The following is a 21,816-nucleotide window of genomic DNA, read 5'->3' on the forward strand; positions in this document are numbered from 1 at the left end:
AAAATATTTTCTTGAACTGGGTGGCTTGGAGTTCCTCTCTGAGCTGAGTTGCTGCCAGGCTACATTTGTTTCTTCTCACTAACAGCATTATTTCCTTACTCTCAAACCCTGCAGTTATGGGGCATCATGATGACCCTGGAACCTCCTGCCCCTGTCGTGGTGTGAATGTTGACACCGACCCTTTACACATTTTAATTCTCTTCTACCAAACGAGTGGTCAAATCTCTGTTAGGAAAGAAATGGCTTAAACCTGTCGCTGTGGAATAACAAAGGGGGTTTGGTCTTCATTCCCAGGGACAACTGTCTTTAAAAACAGCCACACAACCCCCCAACCTGCCAAATTACCAGAGTTTCCTCTTGAGCACCTTCTGAGGGCTGTTTGCTTGGCTGTCTGCTCCTGGATTAGGAGAGAGCATCTCCCTTATCGTTTTGCACATGCTGTACCATCTGTCCTAAATCTCCCTTTGGAGGGCTACGGATTCCAAATGCTGTTTCTTTCTTTAGGAGATAACAGCCGTGGTCTGAAGAATTTTTCTAGGTATGGCTGTGGGGCTATTTATGGTACAGGTTTTTTTTTTTTGTCCTGCAGCCAGAGTGAACTCTGAACCTTCCTGGGTTTCTCCACCCAGACATTTTGGGTTGTAGTCACTGGGAAACACAGGGAAAGCCCCCCAGTTCTGTGGGGTGTGTTCTGCTCAGAGCAGGTGAATATAAAATTATTAAAATCAGTTGTTACAAGGACACAAGAGATGCCTTTAATCTTTTATTGTACATTATAAAATGTTTATTGCTCTGTCTGTATCAGAGGTGTTGACCTCTCCCTCTTGGTGATGGAGGAGTATGTTCTGGCAAAGGATCCACTGAAGAGACCTTTGGGGTTGGCCTGTCTTCTGAAACCAGCACAAGGGAAGCCTTTGCTTGTTCACCAACACACCTGCAAGCAAACTTCCCTGTGCCTTTCTCCCAGACCAGCTCTTTTGGAAAGGCTGGTGCCAGTGGAAGAAGAGAGATGGCTGAAGTCCTTCCTGCCAGCCTGTTTCTTTACAGGGACTTCTAACCCAGGCTCATCTGAGTGCAGGTTTGTTGTAACAAGATCCAAACCCTACTCAGGCCAACCTGTCTTGGCATTGGATGGAACAAGTAGGATCCTGCCTCATCCCCTAGTGCATATGGAGTGGTCTCGTGGAGTAATTAAATAAACACAGATACCCCATGGCACACTACAAAGAGTAAATCTTGTCCACGTGATGGTCCTGCATCTACCAGCTTCCAGAGCACCAGCAATCCCAGGGATCCTGTCAGCTTACAAACATCAAGCACTTAATAAGAGAGAGGAGAACCCCAGCCCCTTTCCCGTTCATCCTCATCCTTTTTGGGAAGGGCTGTCCCCAGCAGACACCTGCCCTTCCAACACCACAAAAATAGCGCAGGCACTGTCAGGAGAACCAGCCCTTCCCACAGGAACCCTGCTAAAAGAAGCATTTTAAGAACCTAAGCCCTCAGAAAAAGGTCCCTCAGGCCAGAGCCTTCCACAACAAACAGCTCTTGCCCCTGGAGCCCTTGCATAGCAACCGGTATCATCAGGTATTTTGTCCTTTTTTTTCTTTTTTTTTGCTGACTGGCTACATTTTTATGGACCTTTTATCACACTGGTGGTGGACTCAGGCCCAGCTGAAAATACCATGAAGAAAATGGTTGAAATTATCCTTGGAAGCTAAATAACAGCTTCTGGTGTCCCCTCGTGTCTGTCTGTGCCTCAGTGTTCCCCGGTTTTCTCAGGTGAAGAGCACCAGTGTGAGACAGGAGAGGCAGCAGCAGTGAGAGATGTGCTGCAGCCTGACTGGAGAACAACCAGGGGAGGTTCTCCTGGTGGGAATGGGAAACTGGGGGATGCCTTTTTTTTTGATTTTAAAAAACCCACCTGCAAGACGTGTCACACAACACACATCGATGAGCAAAGCAAGGCGAGAGCACACAGCAGCCAAAATTCGGCTCGTTAGTGGGATGAGCTTCCCTCCATTCCTGCTTGGAGAGGGGTGTCGGTGCCTGGTGCCCGAGCTCACGGGAATTCTGTCAGGGTGGAGTGACAGTGAGACCAAATAAAGACACAACAAAACCTCCTACATTCCCAAAGACAGGAAAGTCATCCCAGAAGACGGAGTGTGAGGGTGGAAAGGAGTGTGTGAGACGTTGCTCCAGCCCGGGTGATCCACGAGTCCGGGTCAGCACCTGTCTCACCGATGCTTTTCCGTCTTCTTTGGGTGTCAGGGTTTTCTGAAGGATTTTCCTTCCTGGCCAGATGTTTTGCAGGACGTGGGCGAGGAGGTGTCTGCCAGCAGGTGACAATCACTGGGTCTCTTTCCAGGTCGCTCTGACAATATTTCACCTCCCCAGTCATCACGGCTCAGAGGCAGAAAGTGAGAGTGAGGGATGGAGTCCATCGATCAGGTGACAGGCCTGTCATGCTTCGATGATGTTCACTGAGGGCTTGTTTTTTGGAAACTAGGAGAGAAGAGGAAACAAAGGGAGAAAAGATGGATAGAGGGGAAAAAAACCTCCACATCAGAGGTCAGTGCACTGTGCTGGTCAGGTTTGGTGAAAATTCTTGTCCCGTCCCCTCATGATGATGAAAAAGGACCAGGGCTGAGCCTTAGGCTTCTGTGGTTCCTCACTGCTTCTGAGTGAGCAGAAATTAGTGAGCTGTTTAAAATAATAAATAGATGTGAAGCGGTGGGGATGTGCCAGAGAGAACAGAAACACAAGGAAGTTAAATTAATTGAAAGAAGTCGGTATAAATTATAGGCTTGAGCCTGTTTTAAGCTGAGCCTGTTTACTAAGGCTGTGACAAACCTTTAACATCGTGCGTGTTGCCAGCCAGTGCTCCTGCTGATTAACTTTCACTTAATTACAAGAGCAGTGTCCTCTTCGCCACGTGCCACCCGAGGGTTGTGGAAGGACCCAAGGAACTCGTTTTCCTTCCAGAGGTGTACAGACAATTCAGAATTGTGGGTTAAATCCTGATTTCTGGTGGCAATTCGGGCCCATCCAGAGGTGTGGCTGGGGGTGCTCAGAGCACGAAGTGGCGCGTGGGGGTGGAGGGTGTTCCTTTTTCACATCCCGGCTGGAGGGGGCGTGTTTAACAGAGGGGTTTTGGGTGGTTCAGGGCTGTGTGCCCTGTCCCCAGCTCTCACCTTGCTGCGCAGGAGCCCCCCGCCCTGGTGCTCCGGGGTGCTGTTCTCCGAGGCGCTCTTGGCTTTCTCCTTGCTGTTGTTTGGCTCGTTATCTTTGATGATGTCGTACTGTCTGCAGAACAGGGCGATCACCCCTGACAGGAAAAACCATTAGTGATCACACAAACGAGCTCAGCCTGCCGAGATCAGAGATCTCTCCTTGCCAGCCGCCTTTGTGCCTCCTCGTCAGCATCCACAATTCCTCCCAAGGATCATTTTCTAACGCAGCCAGGCAGCCCTCTGGCTCTTTCCTTCCCCCGTGCCTAATTCCATGCTAAACTAGTTAGACAGGAGGACAGAAGCTTAATTATGTTCCAACTTCCCTGTTAATAAATGGGACAAGTGTTTTAAGCCCTCACGCCAACAACCAACCCCTGCGGTTCAATGGGATTTTTTTTGCTTTGCAAACACAGGGGCTCCTGGAATTTCTGGTGAGTGAAAACGTGTCCTCTGATCTCTGTCCTCTGAGGGGAGGAGGAGCTGGAGCTGGCAGAGGGGAGGCAGGTCCTGTGTGCCAGCAGCAGGACAACACCTGCAAACGTGCAACAGCACAAGCTGCAAGTGGAAATTTCCTCCCGCCCAGGCACATGGAGAGGGAAGCAGGGGCAGCCATGGCACGTAACAAGACTGCAAATGTCTGTCTCCAAAGCTTCCTTGTGATGCTTTCACCAAATGACATCTCTGCCTGCACATTCCAAACACGTAGGTTAAGTAGGTCCAGGCAGATGCTGCTTTTCCCTTACTGAAAAATACTCCTTAATAGCAAAATGTGTGTGAAACTTCCACCAGATCATCATGAACTGCTCTGTGAGGTGAGTTGTGGTTATGGCAGCTGCCCCCAGGCTTTGCTGACATACACAGTGATCCCAGTCCTTTCTTTGGGAATGCTGATCCTCGGAGAGGAGGTGTTAACATCTGCCACGGTCACACCTTCTGTGATCTCAGAGGGCAAAACTGAGGCACAAAGAAGCAAAGTGCCATGAAAAATGTCAGAAACACGGACAGCACAAGACTTTGGGGCTTGGCTCAGTCCAGAGCCCTGGGCACGGACTGGTTCCAGTTTGGATTTGCTCAAACATCATCACACAGGGCGGGTTAAGAGCTGGAGGGAGGGTTTTTTCCCACTGAGACTTTGTAAAGAACCCACTCGATGCAGAGAGATTCTCCCCCCCCACACCCCTCCTCTCCTTTTTAAATGTAAGTCATCTGTCTGGAAGGGAAATTGTGGGATTAGCAAATTCTTTGTTCCCAGCTGATCTGAGTTTCAGATTATTCTACAGGGGAAGATGAATCAGTTGTTCAGTCGGCTCCATGTAATTATTCATGATTGTTTTTCCTGGCAGGGCATTTAAATTTGGATGTGCACAAGTAAAACTTGGCATAAATGCTGAAAAAATCATGGACTAGAGGTTTTGGAAACCCTTTAATTTAGTTTAGGGTTTTGTGTGGTTGTTGTCTTTGGGAATAACTTCTGCCCTGGCTCTGGAGGTGCAAATAAGGGCAAAAAAAATGTAATACATGGATTCACTTTGCAGAACTGTGCAGGACACAGTTAATCCTTCCTTCCCCCTCTGTGATGAGGAAAATTCTGTGTGTGGGAAAGTGGTTTGACTGGGACAGGGGAACTAAACACAAGTGGCAAAGGCTGTCTTGTTATGGATCACAGATTTATCCTGCTGCTAATTTCCCTCCCTGCCAGATTTTCTCGGGTCACCTGAGCCATTCAGGGAGCAAATGTGGGATCATTAATGTTTTACAGGCAGCCAGGGGACGCCGGGGCTCTGAACAGAAAACAAACCTGTGCAAACTTGACTTCCCATTAACTCATGGGTGTAATTTCCAAACAACAGCCACTTCAGACACACTAAACCGACGGAGCAGGAGTTGGAGGGGTTTTCCTCTCCCTATTTACAAGCTTAAAACACAAGTGACATCTCCCCTAGGTGCAATTTCCTGTAAGATCTGTTGACATGTGGTGCCAGGCTCTTGTTGGAAAACTCTTCCATATGCTTCCATTATTTTAATTGGTTTTAAGTAGGTTTTAGTGTGTATATTTATATATATATAAAATAGTGGGTGTGGAGAGTGAGACTCTTAAATTTCTGTTTTGCCTGAGTGTTGGAGTCATATAATATCCAGATAATTACAGATGCCCTGTATCATCTGAAGGGCTCGAGGCATCCCCTTGGAAGTTTGGGTGCCCCATCCCTGGAAGTGTTCCAGGGCAAGTTGGACAGGGCTTGGAGCAGCCTGGTCTAGTGGGAGGTGGATGGGACTGGATGATCTTTAAGGTCCCTTCCAACCCAAACCAGTCCATGATTCCAGGGCTGAGGGCATTATATTCGGATCACTCCGGAAAAAAATGAGATTACAGGATTAACCATTGGGAATTGGCTCCATCAAGTCCATTATCTACTCCTGGTGGATCAGACCTGACCCACTGATTCACCTGCTTTTGGCACTGCCCAACCTTACAGCTGAGTTCACATTCCTTGTGGGAGGAAGGGTCTCTTTTCAGGTCTTTCCATGATTACACGTGCAAACCAAGCCAGCCAGCCATCCCAAGGGATACTCTGTGGATATCACATGCTTTTGAGGGAGAGGTTGAACTGACCTGCCCACATAAACAACACCACAACAATGATGAGAATTTCCCCCGCTCGCAGCTGTTGGTTTTTCTTCGCCATCTCCTTCATTGTCACCTCATCTGCACAAGGGGGAAAGAGAGACATGAAACCAAACACCCTGCAGTGTGTCGGGGTCACAGCTCTGAGGGAGTCCTCACCCTGACAGGAGGGCAGCTTAGATGGGATGTTGGGAAGAAATTCCTCCCTGTGAGGGTGGGGAGGCCCTGGCACAGGTTGCCCAGAGAAGCTGTGGCTGCCCCTGGATCCCTGGAAGTGTCCAAGGCCAGGTTGGAGCAACCTGGGCTAGTGGAAGGTGTCCCTGCCCACGGCAAGGGGTGGGACCAGGTGATCTTTATGTCCTTTCCAAGTCAAACCATTTAATGATTCTGTGATTCATTCTCTGATTCTGTGACATCCTGGAGCAGTGGGACAGGATCAACAGGAGCTGCCACGGGGTGAGCCCACATATTACCTGTCCCTGTGGTGGCTCTGCTGTCTCTGTCCCTGTTAGTGCTGCCTGTGCCTGTCACAAAGCCTTGCAGGCTCCAGCAGTTCCAGGAGCCTGGAGCCTGGAGCCTGGCAGGATATTTTGCAGTGGAGCCCTGGGATTCAGAAACGAGCAGAGCCTTTTTGCGGGGCGTAATTCGCCTCCTTGGCTTCAAAGCATTAAGAAGATTACAGTTCAGGCCCCCAGGAAGGGAGCACTGCTCCTCTTAGTGCTTTCAGATGAACAGCAATTCAGTATTTACAGCCACCAAATCTTTTAATAGAAAGAATCAAGAACTTGCAACATCCTTGGAACCACGGCCAAATGCCCTGGAACGGGCCGGATCCTCAGCAGGCAAACGGGGACCAGTGTGTCCCACAGCCCTGCACTCCCAGGCCCTTTTTGGAGCAGGGATTCTTGCTGACAGAAACCCCTCAACAGTCTGGTTTGGCTTGAGAGGAACAGGTGAAGGAGCTGCCAGCAAGGGAGTGCCTGATTTCCTCCATGGAGATATCCAAAACCCAACTGGATGTGATCCTGGACAACCTGCCCTGAGCAGGGCTTTGCACTGGGTGATCTCAAGAGGTCCCTTCCACCCTCAGCTTTCTGTGATTTGGCAGAAATATTTCAAATGTAAGAAATATTTGGGGTATTTTTTTTTCCCTGCTGCCCTGGAATCCAAGCGCAGGAGGCTCCTCAAATCCCACAGTGCCAGTGCCATCCAGGGGGCTGGTTCCACACGAGTTCAGAGACTGCTCAGGAATTTCCCCCTGGCATTCTCCACTTGCAGGGAGCTGGACACACAGCTCCCAGCAGCGTGGAAACCTTCTCCTCCTCCTCACTTTGCCTGTTCAACCTCATCTGAAACGGGAGAAAGGAGCAGCCCGCCTTGGCAGCACCTCCCTGTCACCTTGTGCACCCCTCAGCCTGGTCTGCTGGGTACCCTGAGGTCTGCTGGGTACCCTGAGGCATCCTGCTTGTCCCCTGAGGGCTGTGAGAGGACACTCAGCCCCTTGTGTGTGTTTATCCCAGCCATTCTCCCTGCACAGGATCCTGCTTCCTCTCTGCGCTGCCTTGGGCGTCCCAGGGGCCACACAGGAACTCACCCACACTTGCCTTTATTTTTAGAGGCTAGTTTCTCAGCTTCCCTGGGGGTCTTGAAGAGGACTGGCTCACTGGCAGGGCTCTGGCCTTGGATGCTGATGGACTGGACATGCACAATGTACTCAGTGTCCTCCTCTAGGTCCCAGAGGGCACAGGAGCGGGTGGTGGTGTTCACCTCCTGGATGAAGCGCAGCATCCGCACGTCCTTCTTCTGGAAGCCGAGAGAGGAGAGCACAGAGTGGTGGGGAGGCCTCCCAGTGTGCACTGCTGTCACCTAAGGCCACCTGCCTCCTGCCCTGCCCACCAGGGACGTGGGGACCCATCGGACCCTTCCCTCTCTGCAGCCACCAACACATGAAACGCCGCTGCAAAGAGGACGGGGAGCCAAATCCCCTCGGACCACGAGGGACAGGACGAGAAGGAATGGGTTTAAACTGCAGCAGGAGGATTTGGGGACTGAGGGGACCTGGGAGGGGGGAAGATGAACATGGCTGGAGCTGAGTAACTGTAGGCACTGTACCTGCTGGGAAATTGCAAATCCAATGACAACTTCGTCTTCCAGAACATCCCAAGTCACCACGGCCGAGTTGGCTTTCAGGTGTTTGACCGTGACATTGACTGGAGCCGACGGGCTGTCTGCAAGGAGGGAGAGCAGAGCCTTTACAGGGGCAGGAGACAGAGCTGGAGCAAGGAAGGGAGTGGGAAAAGACCTTCCTCAGGGTCCTTCCCGGGTTTGTTTCTGGATATGGGACCTGGAAATTGCAGCTACTCCAGGTCTCGATTCCCAGTGAGGTTCTAGGAGATCTCTGCTGAGAGTATGAGTGCCATTGGGCACAGGTTCAAACTGAAAGAGGGGAAATTTAGCTTAGATATTGGAAAGGAATCCTTCCCTGTGAGGGTGGTGAGGCCCTGGCACAGGTTGCCCAGAGAAGCTGTGGCTGCCCCATCCCTGGAAGTGTCCAAGGCCAGGTTGGAGCAACCTGGGCTAGTGGAAGGTGTCCCTGCCCATGGCAGGGGAGTGAACCTGAATGAGCTTTAAGGTCCCTTCCAACCCAAACCATTCCATGATTCTCTGTATGAAATAACTGACCCTTGGGAAGAGTTTCTTTACCAACACAGCCAAGCCCTGAGCAGCTCATTCATCTCCTCCTTCCCAGCCACGCTCCACGTTTTCTCTGTTGTTCCCTACTACGGTCTGACAGTGACAGCTGGGAGGAGATGCAAAATCTGCCTGGGAAGTATGCAAAGGGAATGCTTTGATGAGCACTCTGGAGGTTTGAAATGCAGGAGTAGTAACTGGGAGTGTTTCAGTTGCTTTCCCCTGTAAGTTTGGCAGAAAATGTTTCATACACGTTTTGTGGCCGATGTCAGAGGAAATCCAGCAGCCATCCACCCACAGCTGACAGGGCACACCGAGGGATATTGCACTGGGAGAAGGGCAGGCCAGGAAAGCAGTTGCCTGAGGCTCTGTGTTTATTCCCAGTTCCAGCAGAATGGCTCTGTGGAGCTGCCAGCCCTGCCAAGGAGAGCTGGACTCCTGCACACCCTCCCTGGGAGCCTCTTCCCAAGGGAGCTGCACAGTCCAAAGCCCTTCTTGGCATCTCAGGTGAAGGTTTTACCTCATAGACTTGGCACAGCTCTTCCAGCTGGACTCTGTTCCCTCTCCTCTGGTCACATTTAATTCACAATCTCCAGCTTGTGCCCTGAACCCAAAGCTGTAAATGCTCTAAATAACCCCAGGAGGGTGAGGAAGAGTAATGTTTTTTCTGACTTTTATAAGAAAATAATACTTTTGTTGCATTAGAATCACTGCACAGCCCCTTTGGGGCCGGGGCTGAGGTCACCAGTAAAAGAGGGATGCACGTGTGCCCATCTCCAGTAACACTTGTTGGATTTATAGTCAGTCCCAGCCAGGCTGAAAATATTCAAGCTGTAGTGTCAGTGTCTCCAAACAACTGACATCACTCCTGGTGAATGTTCCCCTGGGAATAGAGAAATAACGGGAGCACAGAATTCCCCAGCTGAAGGTCAGTGCTGTCCTACACTCACAGAGCAACGCCCTCATTCCTTCCACACCCACCAGGGAGTCCCTGAGGAATGGGATGTCTGGACAAGAATCAGACCCAGACTGATTCTGGAGAGTCTCTCAGTGAGCAAAAGGGTTGCTGAATGGCTAAACTTGGGACTTTAGGAGGAGCAGCAAGTGATTGTGGTCTCCAGGATTTCACAGGGGATGTGTCATTCCTCTCTGGAGCAGGTGATGGAGTCGGTGTTGACCCAGAGCATTCTCATCTCCCAGGAGGTGGCCCTCATGGAATGAGGCAGTGTTCCCCTGCCAGCTCTTGGAGGAAGGAAACACTCATCAGGAAACACTCATCATCCTCACCTTCCCCTGCAGCAGCAGGGCCAAGGACAAGCTGAGGAGGGAGATGGATCATCCTCCCCATCCCGAACACCAACCCCTTCCAGCCCCGGCTCCCTGCTGTGGCACAGGGAAGGGACGTGGCTCTGCATCTCTCACCTTCCCCCGTGCCTGAACCAACCAGAGTCGGGTCTAATTTTAGGAAGGGGCAGTCAGCAGACAGGAATGTGCACAGGGAAGGTCTGTGAGTCATGCCTGATGAATTTGCTGGAACATACGGAGAGGACATGACGGAGTTGAGGGATGGGAGACAAAACAGTCTCCAGCTGCAGCCGGGCACTTCTGCACCGTTGAATCCCGGCGTGGTTGTCTTCCCTGGATATTTTTAGGAGCTAAATTTTGGGTGGTTTTTTTTCCAGGAGCTACCACTCAGCTTAAGTTGAGGAGGCCTTGGAAAAGATTAATTAACCCCACAGGAACAGAGAGCAGAGATCAGGGAAAAAGCTGGGAAAAGGGAACACGCAGCACTCTGCGCTTGGTACCTGAGTCCCCTTTGAAATTTGTGACCTTGAGGGAGGCACGGCATAAAAAGTGTCCAAGTTTCCTGATGACATAAAATGTGGGGGAGTTGGGAAGACCTTAAAGAGCTGGGGAAGAGCAAAGAACCCTCTGAGAAGTGGTGGGAGAGGGTGGAGGCAGGAGGGAACACTTGGCAAAGCTGCAACCCAGAGCTCAAAGCCTGCAAAGCCGGAATCTGAATGGAGGTGGGGGAGAAATCATCTGATGTGGGTGGTCAAGAACATTCTAGAACCCCCTCCCTTGAAGCAATACCTGAGAGAGAGGCAGACTAGTTGAAGTCAGCAGCTCTAAAATCTGGGAATCTAGGACAGCCTTCCCTTGCACTACCACAGATTAGGAGTAGGTACACATAAATCAGTGGTGTCAAAACAGCATAAAAAGGGGTAAGAAAAGAGAATTAAACAGTGTTTGACAGAAATACAATCCCAGGAGGAATGAGTTTCCTGCTCCCAGAGCTGAGTGAATAATTTGGAAGCAAAATTTTCACCCATGAGGATGCTTTTCTGGCCGCTCACGGGAGATGCACAATGAGATCATGACTTCCTAAAATCCAAACACTGTTCCAAGATATTCCATGTGACTTTTGGCTCCCTGGGCCCGTTGCAGCTCTCTGTAGTGCCAGCATGGCTGAGATCAGGTGGAGAAGGTGTAATTCCTGATTCCCAGCCGGCTGCAGGGGGTCAGCAGCTCTAGCAGGGACAAATCCAAACCTTTGCTTCCTCCTAGAATCACGTGCAACTCCTGGAAACTTTGCTTCTGTGCCTGTGGCAGCCAGGGAAGGTGCTGGTGTTCTGGGAGTGGGCACAGAGGGTGGGATGGCTGCAGGGATAGCAGGGAACATATTGTGGATCAAGCCTTTCTCTGCCTGTTTACTCCAGGATCTCTGAGGGCAGCACATTCCCTGTCTGGTCCTTAAGGGACCCGTGTGGTGCAATATCCCTGGTTTAGCAGTTTAGCTTCATCCCAGCACAGGAGCTGTGATGCTGCTGGAACAAATCCCACTCTGCAAACTGGCAGAGGATCTGTTTGGCCGAATTTGGATGGAAAGATATTCCCCTTCTCACATCAGCAGAAACTGGGCCCCCCTCTCCCCCCGGCAAGGGGAAGCCTTGATGATATAAGACGGAATCAAGGCTCTTAAACGTGAGCAGCAGTTTCAAAGCCAGGGATTCTGAAGTCGTGTCTCCTTTCCTTCCCACAGAATCCGCAATCTCAGGTCCCCCCAGGGCTGGGTGTCCCAGCTCTGCCTCCCTCTTCACCTGGAGCCCTTCTGGCAGGTGCAGGTCGGCGCCGCCGCTGCGCAGCAAGAAGACATGAGCCCTGGAGATTATCCCTAATCCACTCTGGATCCTCAGAAACCCCTTCCAGCCTCCCATTAAATGTTTTCCTCATTATTAGTGGACTTTTATTTGAGAGAGAGAAACCCCCCCACACACTTTAGAGCCCTGGGTTGGCTCCTCCCTGGCTTTGTTATTGGCACAGCAGCTGTGGGGGAAGAGGAGACCAACCCCTGCTCCGTGTGTTGGCTCCATCACTGGAGCTGTAAATTGGATGGGATGGGTGGGAGAAAGAGCAGGGAGAAGGTTTGTCTTCATCCCACTGCTGCTGGCACCTGGGAAGGGGGAGATGTTGATCGGGGGGTGGTGGAGTGAGAAAAGGGGGTGTCCAAACCGTGGGGTGTCCAAACCCTGAGGTGTCCAAACCCTGGGGTGTCTTGCCTGGCACCTGTAGGATCAGGGAGGTTCCTGGGCCACAAAGGCATCACTGAAGGAAAGGAGGAATCTCTATGGAAATATCACACCCTTGGAGGTCACCTCAGGCCGGCCAAGTCCTGTGGTTGGGTTATAGGTTTGGAATTAAAGTGTATTCCTGGATTTATCTCCCCAGTCAAGGGGCCCAACCTGGCCCCAAAAACCTCCCTCTGAATTCAACTGTCCTGGAAACTCCAACCACTTGGAGGTGCCTGGAATTGCTTCCTACATGGCTGAGGTTATTCTGTACTCCCAGCATTTCCCAATTCCATTAGCTCCTCTCCCAGGCAGCTCCTTTCCTGCTGGGAAGGGCTCAGAGCCTCAGAGCCCCAGGGACATGGTCCAGTGAGCTGAGTGCCTGCCGAGGCTCTGAAGCAGCTCCTTCCATGCCATCCACCTGCCAGCTGCCCTTTCCTGCAGGAAGCAGCGAATGCCAGCCTTAAATCCCAGCAGCTCTTTATCCCTGCACCCTGCAGATGGAAGGACACGACCTGCAAGGGGAAGGAGCATCCGTGAGATCCATGTGATGTTCTCAGGCATGTGGATTCACACAGACCTGCTTTTGCTGCCTCTCTGAGCCTCTCCGAGCTCTCCCAGCATGGATCCCATCAGTGGATATAATTGCTTGCTGGCTTTATGGGGTGTGTAGGAAGGGCTGGCATGTTGCTCAGCCTTCCCGAGGGTTTTAATGAGGGGAGCCCCAGGGGAGTGCGAGGGAGCAGGGATCATCCCGCTCCCGGCCCCGTGGGAAGCGGGGCTGTTTGCTGAGCTCTGGCAATTTCAAAGAGCAGAGAGACCAACTGGTGGTTCTTTGGGCTGGGAAAGAGGCAATTATTTCCCGCTGACCGCCCACTTCCCTGCAAAAACGGGATATTAATAGGCCAACCCCCTCCCGCCCACCCCTCGGCTCTGCCGCCGATTCCCAGCGAGCAGGTGCCCAAACGTGAGGGTGGAAATGCTGTCAGGGAGGATGGAGCCTTTTCACGGAGCGTGGAGATGCTCACTGTGTCCAGCCTGGCTGCTGGGAATCCCTCAGGGCAGAAGGAAGGGTGTTTCTCCTTTGGAGAGTCCCACACTGCCAAACCTTGGGGTACCTGAGTCCCAAAGCCGGGCAGGATCCGCTCGGGTCCCTTCAATCCCTTTGGATTTTAACGCTGCAAACCCACAGCAGAGTCATTGCAGTCATGGCATGGTTTACCCAGGACCTGAATATCCGTGGAGAACTGGGTGCCATGGGGATTTCTAGCTCCTCTCAGCCCACCCCTCTGTAATATCAGAGAAATCACAGGCAGAGGGGCTGAGCAAGCCCGGGATTTTCCCAGACAGTGCTGGAATCCTGGTGCCAGACCTCTCCCAGGACTTTGTTGGCTGCTCCCAACCCAGCTCTGCTCTTCTATCCCACTTTTTACTGCACACGAAAAGATTTGCAACTTCGTTGCTCAACATATTTCTGCCTTTAACTGAATTACACTCAATTCAGGCCTTAATTTGGCCTCTGGGCACTTTATAAACCAGGAGGGGTTTATTTAGCAATAAATTTCCGAGGGACGAGGCCGTGTCCGGTACCAGCACATGGATGATACTCCGTGGAGGACCCTGTGCATGGTTAATGCCTGCAAGCACGTCTCTCTGGGCGGGATGTCCCTTTTCCATGGGCATATTCCCAGCAGGAGACAGCGTTTGGAAGAGGATGGCACAACCTTGGCTGCTTCGTGCACGGCAGCATCCGTGCTGAGAGGCTGACACGGAGGTTAGAAACCTCCCCACTCCAATTAAACCTCTCCCACAGGGAATGCAGAAATCAATAAAGTGCTTACGCCTCCCCTGAGCTGGCCAGGAATCTCCATGGCCTCCAGGATGGAGGGAAGGGGCCGGAATGGGTTGGTTTGTTATTCCCAACGAGCTCTCAGAGTGATCTCTGCTCTCCCTCCTGTGTGTGCTGAGCTTGTGGCTCGGTCTGATCCTGCCACACCACGGGTGATCTCAGCTCCCCGGGCTCATCCAGGCGGGCACAGGGCAGGAATCAGCACCTGGAGTTGGATTGTTGGCTTTGATTTGCTCTCCTTCCCCCCTGAGGCCGGGGGGCTGCCTGGGGAGGGGGTGAGGATGGACACTCACCTCAGCAGAGGAGGGGGTGGCTGGTTTGCAGCGTGGCTTGGGGTGTGAGGACACACTTTGGAGCTGAGCAGTGACCAGAATCCAGCCAGGCGGGTTTGACCCCTTTTTGTGCAGCGGAGGTGGGGGGGCTGTTAAGGGGCTCCTCAAACTGGAGGCCAGTCCAGGTCTCCAGAGCTGAACTGGGCCTGGAGCTGTGCTGGCAGGGGAGGTTTTACCTCCACCTGGGCAATGTGTCACCTCTGCCCTCCATCTCACAAAAACAAACCCGACTTGAGCTGCTTTCTGGGCCAACACCTTGCAGAGATGCTCTTTGCCCTAAAAAGTTGCAGGGGCCATGGCCTATTTTGGGGTCTTCCATCATCTCCCTGCTGCTCTTACAGCCCTCAGCAGCGCCCTGAGCCCAGCCCAGCTCACCCCCCTCTTCATTAACTCAGCCTAAAGAGGAGGGAGCTGCTGGCTGAGCAACGCTGTGGCAAAATCAAATCCTGTTTCTGACTTGCCAACCATCCTGAGCGTTTCCTCAGGGACCCCCTGGAGCAGGGAGCAGCAGGAATGACTCGGAGGGCATCACCCACACGGGTGGGATGCTGAGGGCTGTCAGAGTGTTGGTGTGGAGGTTATTTCTCAGCTACTTTTTCCTCCTGGTCCTGCTTCTGATTCTTTTCACCTTGGCATCACCTTGCCAGAAAATGGTCCTGTCTGGCCAAACCTGTGCTCAAAGCAGGGCCTGTGCTCGGTGCTGCTCACTCACACGCCCTTGCCATGGCTTTGCCAGGGGAGAATTTGCACCAGTTCCCTGCTGGGAACAGCAACTTTAACCTTTCACAATGGGAATTATTTTAAACCCACTTGCAAAAGCTCTGGGTCCAAAGGGAAAGGACCCCCGAGCCTCCATCCCTGCCTGGGAATGATTTCCTCTCCATGGAGTTTTCCAGTGACTCTTGGCTTGTGTGCCTCAGTGGCCTCGTGGCCACATCATCAGGTGGAGCTGGGGACACAGAGCTGGTGGTGGTGCTGCCACTACCTCCATGTGACCTTGGGAAAACCACTCCAGACCCTCATTCCTCTGTTCCTTCTCTGAAAAACAGGGGCAGGACAAGTCTGCTGCCTCGCCGGGGCGTGGGCAGAGCTCCTCACCACCCTTGGCAAAGGAGACACGCAGAGAGAGGGGGCAGCAGGGGTGTGTGGCCCAACACCAAGGTCACCCAGGTCCAGCAGAGCCCATACCTGAGCCTCCTGCCTCCCCAGCACGCGCCGTGCCCATGAGACAGGGCAGCTCTCCGTGCCCACGGAGCTGCCCAGCTCATAACATGGCACGGACACTTGGGGGCACAGGCAGGAGCAGGAGGTGGTTATGGGCAGGGGCACAACTCCATGTTTACTCCCAGTTGCCGACCGAGGTGATTCAAGGATAAGGAAGAGCAGGGAAGTGGCCTAGTTTGCAGGAAATCGGGAGGGCTGTCACAATTGCAGATGCCTCCATTGTGCCGCGGTGTTTTCCTCATCGCTCCCTCCTCTTGGGAATGTTTTCATTAATCTCCCCGGGATCTGTCAGTTGTTAAACTGCAACTTCAGAGGCCAAGGATGGATGTCAGAGCCGAAGGAATTCGGGGGGGTTGCTGCAGCCCCGACGAGGCTGGATGTAACTCCAGCAACTCCCCGGGCTGACTTGGCCAAAGGAATTTCCACTCCCTGGAGCTCCTGCATCCCTAATAGTCACCCCCAGCCTCCTGGAATGCAAGATATCCTGGCAATCAGGGGTTTGCAAATCAAAGCAGCTGTTCCACCAACATCTTGCAGCCAGCGAAGGAGGCAGCCCTCAACTGCCTGCACAGAGCTGGGGAGGGTGACTGGTTTGGGCTGGGGAGCAGCACCAGCACTGCCCAGTTTACACCCACACGGGGTGCTGGGGTCAAGGCTCAGCCCGGCTGATGCAGGGAAGAGTGGACCTGAGCACGTCCTGGTCGCTCCAAAATCAGATCCAGCTTATGGAGCTCTTTTCCTTCCCCAGAGATCCCCCACTGCTCAGCTCAGCTCGGAGGGGCCTGGTTTCCAGCGGCTGGGACGTGCTGTGCCCCCGGAGGGGTGGTTCCTCTGGGGCCGTGGTGCTTCCCCAGCTCACAGGGCTCCCAGCTGGGCCCCGGACAGCCAGGGATGAGCCGGGCAGGGGGATTGCCGAGGCTGACGTGCCGCGGCATCGGCAGAGCAGGTCCGGCTTTGCCCCCTCTGCTCCCGTTCATCCCAGTGGCACGAACCGGTGCCGCTGCTCAGGTGCCCAAGAGCTTTCGCCTCTCCGTGCCCAGCGCTGGGCTCGGGGCTCGGCTCGCTCTCCCCGTTCCCGCAGCACATCCCCACGAGCCGCCTTTCCCGGGGATGCCCGGCTGGAGCGCCCACGCCGGGACCCCGCGGGGGCGAGCGCCCGGCGCTCCCCGAGCCCGGTGCCCGCGGGGCTGCGCGCCCGAAACCGCCGCCTCTTCTGCACCCAAATCCCGACCAAGTCCCGGCGCCCCCAAACTCCGTCCCCTCGCGCTGCTCCCCCGGCCGGAGGGGGGGTCTCCCCGCACCGAACCCCCCTCCCCGCACCCCCGGCAGCCGCTCCCGGGGGCCCGGCCGCCCGTACCTGCCTCCACCGGGCGCAGACCGGCGTAGCTGAAGCAGAGCAGGAGCGCGGCGCCGGTGCAGCCGAGGAAGGGCTCCATCCCCCGGGGCCGCTTGGGGCCGGGCCGAGCCGCTCCGGGCCGTGCCGGGCCGAGCCCCGCCGGCGGCGCGTCCTGCGGGCGCGGCGGAGCCGTTCAGCACCGCGGAGAGCGCCGGGGCCGGTACCGCCGGGGCCGCCGGTGCCGCCCGGTGCGGCGGGGCTCGGCGGGGCTCGGCAGCGCCCGGCTCGGCTCGGTTCGGCACGGCACGGCACGGAACGGCTGGGCTCGACCGGGAGGCGGCCCCGCCGAGCCCCGGCTCCGCCCGCTGCAGCGCCGGGCAGCCCCGCTCCGGTCCCTCCCCCGGCCCCGGGGGCGGTGGGACGGGGGCGGCTCGGGCCCCCCGCCCGGCACGGCCCCGCTCTCTGCCTCAGTTTCCCCGTCCCGCCCCTCCCGCCCCCGCCGGGGTCCCGGCACAGCCCTGCCGGGGACTGCTCGGGACACCGCGGGGAGGAGAGGGGGTCCCACTCCCACCCGAGACCACCAGCGGGGACGTGTCACCGGCGGGGTGTCACCTGCGAGTCGCCAGGCTCTGAATTCCGTGATAAGAGGAGGGGATGAGCCTCGGGAATTAACCTCCAGGTTAATCAACCGGCACCCTCTGATTAACGGTCGCTAATTGATGGGAATAGAAGCCGTGACCCCAACTGCCAAATCATGGGACACCGACTGGGGGGCCCCTGCTCTGACCCCTCTGCCGTGCCCCACCAGCAATGAGGCGTCCTGGTCCTGTGAGGGGCTGGCTGTGATGGCACGGGGTTGGTGCCACAGGGCAGGGACAACAGGTTCCAGCAGGCACGGATGGGTCTGACTGGGAGCACCCGGGGGGCTGTTGGAGCCTGTGCTGAGAGTCTGGGCAGCATCACTGCCTGTCTGTCTGTCTGTCCCCACCTGCCTGGGGGTGTGGCATCAGTGGGTCCCTATGGTTTGGTTTATGGACCAATGGTTTCTCTCCACTCATCCATTCAGCTGGATGAAGGGGGGGAGTGAATCAGGTGTGAGGGGCTCGGTGTCAGCAGCCTCTGCCACCACCCACCCTCCTGCCAACAGTGCTGGGGACCCACAGGCCATGCACAGACACTGTCGTGTTTGGGGGTCACAGTGAGACACCCCGAAGCTGAGGGGTCCCCTTGCATAGAGGAGATCCTGCAGAGCTCCAAGTGTCTCCCTGTCAACCAAAGCTCCTTCCCGGAGAAGCGACAGGCACCCACTGCCCAAGAGAAAAACCCTCCACCAGAGCCAGCAGACAGCCCTGTCCTGCCAAACCCACACCATTCCACCCCTCTTCCCTCGGCCTGGATGGACACAATTCCCAGCACAGTGTCTGTGTCCGTGCTCCCCATCGTGGTGCCGGGGCTGCAGCGGCTGCATCCCAGGGAAGCGCCTGTGGTGCCTCCCTTTCATCTCCTGCCTGGCAGCAGATTAAAATTTCATCACTTCAGCAGTGGAGAAGGTGCAGGGGAGGAGCAGGAGCCCCGGGCTGGCGGGGAGGGGGGGAGGCTCAGCCCCTCACAGAGCTTGGTGCCCACCCCAAATCCAGCCACACGTGGCTGGGCTGGGTGAGCTCGGCCGATGGAGCAGGATTTGGGCACAGCCGTGCAGGGGTGGCTGCAGGCCGGGCTGCTGCTTCCCTTGGGCTTTCCCTCACCAGAGCACGAGGTTGGGCAGGAGGCACTGCCAGGATCTGGGCTTCTGCTGGTGCTTCCTCCACGGACTGAGCACCTGGAGCAGAGCCAGAGGCCCCCAGTTCTGAGGCAAGTGCAGACAAACTGGCCCCAGAAATGCAAAGCTGAGGTCTCAGCAGGATATGCCTCCATACCAACAGCAGCAAGTCTCTGCACAGGGATCTCCAAATCCCCCAGCAGCAGCGAGATGGAGGGAATTGTCACACAAATCCAGTAATTCCCAGCTTGGCTGGACCCCATCCTGTGCCAACAGTGAGGGGCCCAACATGTGGGATGGCTGGTGTTTTGTCCCCATTGCTCTTGCAGTTGTGAGAGGACTGGTCCCTGTCATCCCACTGCCTCCCAGGCTCCCACCGGAGGGTTTTTTTGTGTCCTGGTATTTTTCCAGAGGCTGAACAGAGATAGCACCACAATTCCTTGGTTTTTTCCCTTTCCCCCTTTCCAAATAAAGGGGGAGTCGCTGCTCTTTTCCAGCCCCACGGCATCTGCCATCCTCAGCAGGTGCCCTGGGACCTCACCAGAGCACTGAGCTCCACTCCAGGGCTCAGGTCCGGGCTGCCCCTGGACCCATGGGACAGACCATGATGCACAGGTCCTTTCCCCATCCCCTCCCTCCTTTTTGGGGTGTCCTGGCCCCCCTGGTCCCCTCTGGGCTCTCTGTGCAGTGCGGAGCCTCCTCCACCTCCCCAGCCCATCACTATTCAAGTCACACGAGCCCATCGCGTGTCCCCGCCTGCCAATTAAGTCGCAGCTCTAATTACGCACTCAGGCTCCGCAGACGCTCCTCTCTTCCCTCTCCCAACACCAGACGGACACCTGGGAGGCCGCCAGCTGTCCCCTCCTCACACCCAGCCCCTCCTGTCCCATCCCACCCTCCATATGCTGGGCTGGCCTCTGGCAGGAGCTGAGCACAGAGACAAGGCCCTGTGACACCAAAAACTGTCCCTAAGTCAGTGCTGTGGGGCAGGGCCATTGCCAGGGACCTCCTGTGCAGCCCACGAGGGAATTGGGTGTGTGCAGAGATGCTCTGGATGCCCCCCAAGAGGGACAGTCCCAGTCCTGGGGTCCCCAGGGGACGATGTGGGGACAGAGTGATGTTGGCAGATCTGGGGGACCCTGTGTTTCTGCTCCCCAGAAGCCCCTGACCTCCAGAGCTGTAGCTGTGCCCCAGGAGCAGCTTGGTGCCCCCCAGGCATCACCTGCACCTCCCTGTGGCACCCCAAGCTCTTGGGATGAAGGTTCCCTGCACCCCATCACAGAGCCCACCCACAGAACATCACCCATGTGGGCACCCCCTGGGAGCTGATCCAGGGTCTTGGTCCCCCCCCCAGCCCCTGGGGGCTCCTGTCTGGATGTGAACACCCATTAGGGGACTCTGCATGTTGGGGGGACACTGCTCTGGGGGGACTCTGCAGGTTGGGGGGGCCATAAAGGCATCAGGGCCATGGGGGGGGGCTGGGGGAGAGAGGAGGCACAGGGTGCTGGGTGGGGGGCCCTGCATGGGGGGCTGACGGGGGGTGCTGAGCAGGGGGAGGTCTATGGGATGCTGGGGGAGTGCAGGGGGTGCCGAGTAGGGTGCAGGAGGTGCTGAGAGCCATCCTGGCAGGGTGCTGAGGGTGATGTGAGATGCGGGGGGGTACCGCGAAGTGTGCGAGGGGCGGGCACAGGGCACGTAGAGTGCCAAGCTGGCACGGTGCAGGGGCTGCGGGGTCTGCGGGGGATGTGGGAAATACGGGGTGCGGAGGGTACGGGGTGTGCGGGGGGGTGCGCAGGGGGTGCGGTGGGTGCAGGGGGTGCAGTGGGTGCAGTGGATGCAGGGGGTGCGCAGGGTGTGCAGGGTGTGCGGGTCCCCGTCCCCGCATTTCGGCGCTGCCGAAAGCCGCTGCTGCCACCTGCCGTCACCGGGGCTGGTCCGGCCCCGCGCAGCGCCGGTTGATGGGAGGCACGGCCGGGACCCCCCAACATCCCACCCGTGCCCCCACGAGGGGACCCGCACCCCGGCTCCGAGCGGGGTCCTGCCCCGGGGGGGCGCGATGGACACGAGGGGACTGAGGTCCCCCAGTTTGGAGTCCCCCGATTCGGAGCCCCCCGGCTCGGAACCTCCCCCAGCCCAGGCCCCCCCCCGAACCCGCTGCCCCGGCTGCCGCTGCCCCCCCTCCGCGACCCCGAGGGTCCTCGGTCACCCCGTGAGATGGGGAGAGAGGCCACGAGAGGGAGCCCCGGGCTCGCGCGTGGCCGTGGCACCGGTGGCAGCGCTGACGGTGGTGGCACTGGTGGCACCGAGAGCACTGGTGGCAGTGGTGGCACTGGTAATAAAGGTGGCACTGGTGGCACTGATGGCAGTGGTGATGACGTTTTTCTCCCTCTGTTCCTTGAGGAGGGCAGGGGGACAAGTGCCAAGGCTGGGTTCAGACCCTCTCTGGGTGCCCTCCCCCTTGCCCCAGTGACAGACCCCTCTATTCTCACCCATTCCTGAATCAGCAGGGCTGTGACTTCCCTGGGACAGTGGCATCACCTCCACATCCCTCCCTCCCCGTGTTGGGGCACAGCAGAGATGAGCCACAGCCCCCAGCCAGCCCTGGGCACGGTCTGACCCCCCCTGCAGGAGGGGGTCCAGCTGGGGTCCCAAACTGCTGGGCAGGATGAACTGGGGCAGAGCCTGACCATGGGCTGGGGAGCACCGTGACCCCCCCCAGGTGGGTCAGAGCCCGGCCATGGGCTGTCCCTGGCTGGGGCAGGTGACAAACTCTGTGACCCTCTGGGCACGGTGACAAACTGCCTCCATGGCGGGGAAACCCATTGAGGTCTTGCACTTCCACAGCCGCTGCCAGGGGAGGCGACACAGAAAACTGGGCACCGCGATGCCCCCAGCACCCCAACACCGCCCCTCCCTCAGCCGTTTCTGGGGCTGGGGACACGCCCGTGCCCAAACTGCCCCGAAACACACCCCAGCTCCGTGTGCTCGGCAGTCCAGGTGCCAACGCCCCAAGGGGACCAGGACACACGTCCCCAGGAGCCCCGACCTTGGTAGCCCGGGCGAGGTGAGCTGTACGTGCCGCAGGGCAGCGCCCCGGGCGCGGCACGTGGGGACGAGGGGATTTGGGGCCGCGGGGACACGGGATGGAGCCGCCCCGTTATGAAACGTTACGAAACCTCCCCCCCCCATCCCCGCCGCGC

General features: G+C 56.3%; 2 protein-coding genes across 4 annotated transcripts in view; one reads left to right on the forward strand and one right to left on the reverse strand.

Annotated features, from left to right (window-relative positions):
* Window positions 1–11,786, forward strand: part of LOC113976243 (S100P-binding protein-like) — a 26,028-nt gene extending 14,242 nt beyond the window's left edge. For both annotated transcript variants that reach the window (XM_027701255.1, XM_027701256.1), the window contains exon 5: window positions 11,591–11,786. In XM_027701255.1, coding sequence (XP_027557056.1) covers window positions 11,591–11,726 — 136 coding nt within the window. In that variant the 3' untranslated portion in view covers window positions 11,727–11,786. The remainder of the gene's footprint in view (window positions 1–11,590) is intronic.
* FNDC5 (fibronectin type III domain containing 5) lies at window positions 452–17,211 on the reverse strand. Of its 2 annotated transcripts, XM_027701260.1 has the most exons (6): window positions 16,879–17,211; window positions 7,969–8,084; window positions 7,461–7,659; window positions 5,845–5,937; window positions 3,192–3,325; window positions 2,280–2,502 (listed from the first exon to the last, which is right to left on the reverse strand). In XM_027701260.1, the coding sequence occupies exons 1-6, from the start codon at window positions 16,955–16,957 to the stop codon at window positions 2,461–2,463; spliced, it is 663 nt and encodes a 220-aa protein (XP_027557061.1). In that variant the 5' UTR covers window positions 16,958–17,211; the 3' UTR covers window positions 2,280–2,460. The 2 variants fall into 2 exon arrangements, 1 of the variants encoding a protein (XP_027557061.1); XR_003537048.1 differs by lacking the exons at window positions 7,969–8,084; window positions 16,879–17,211 and adding an exon at window positions 452–1,295 and having other exon boundaries at window positions 1,922–2,502; window positions 7,461–7,674.
* Between the last annotated feature and the right edge of the window lie 4,605 nt (window positions 17,212–21,816).

Source organism: Neopelma chrysocephalum, unplaced genomic scaffold (genome assembly GCF_003984885.1).
Source record: "Neopelma chrysocephalum unplaced genomic scaffold, ASM398488v2 Primary Assembly neopelma1_155, whole genome shotgun sequence".
NCBI lineage: Eukaryota > Metazoa > Chordata > Aves > Passeriformes > Pipridae > Neopelma > Neopelma chrysocephalum.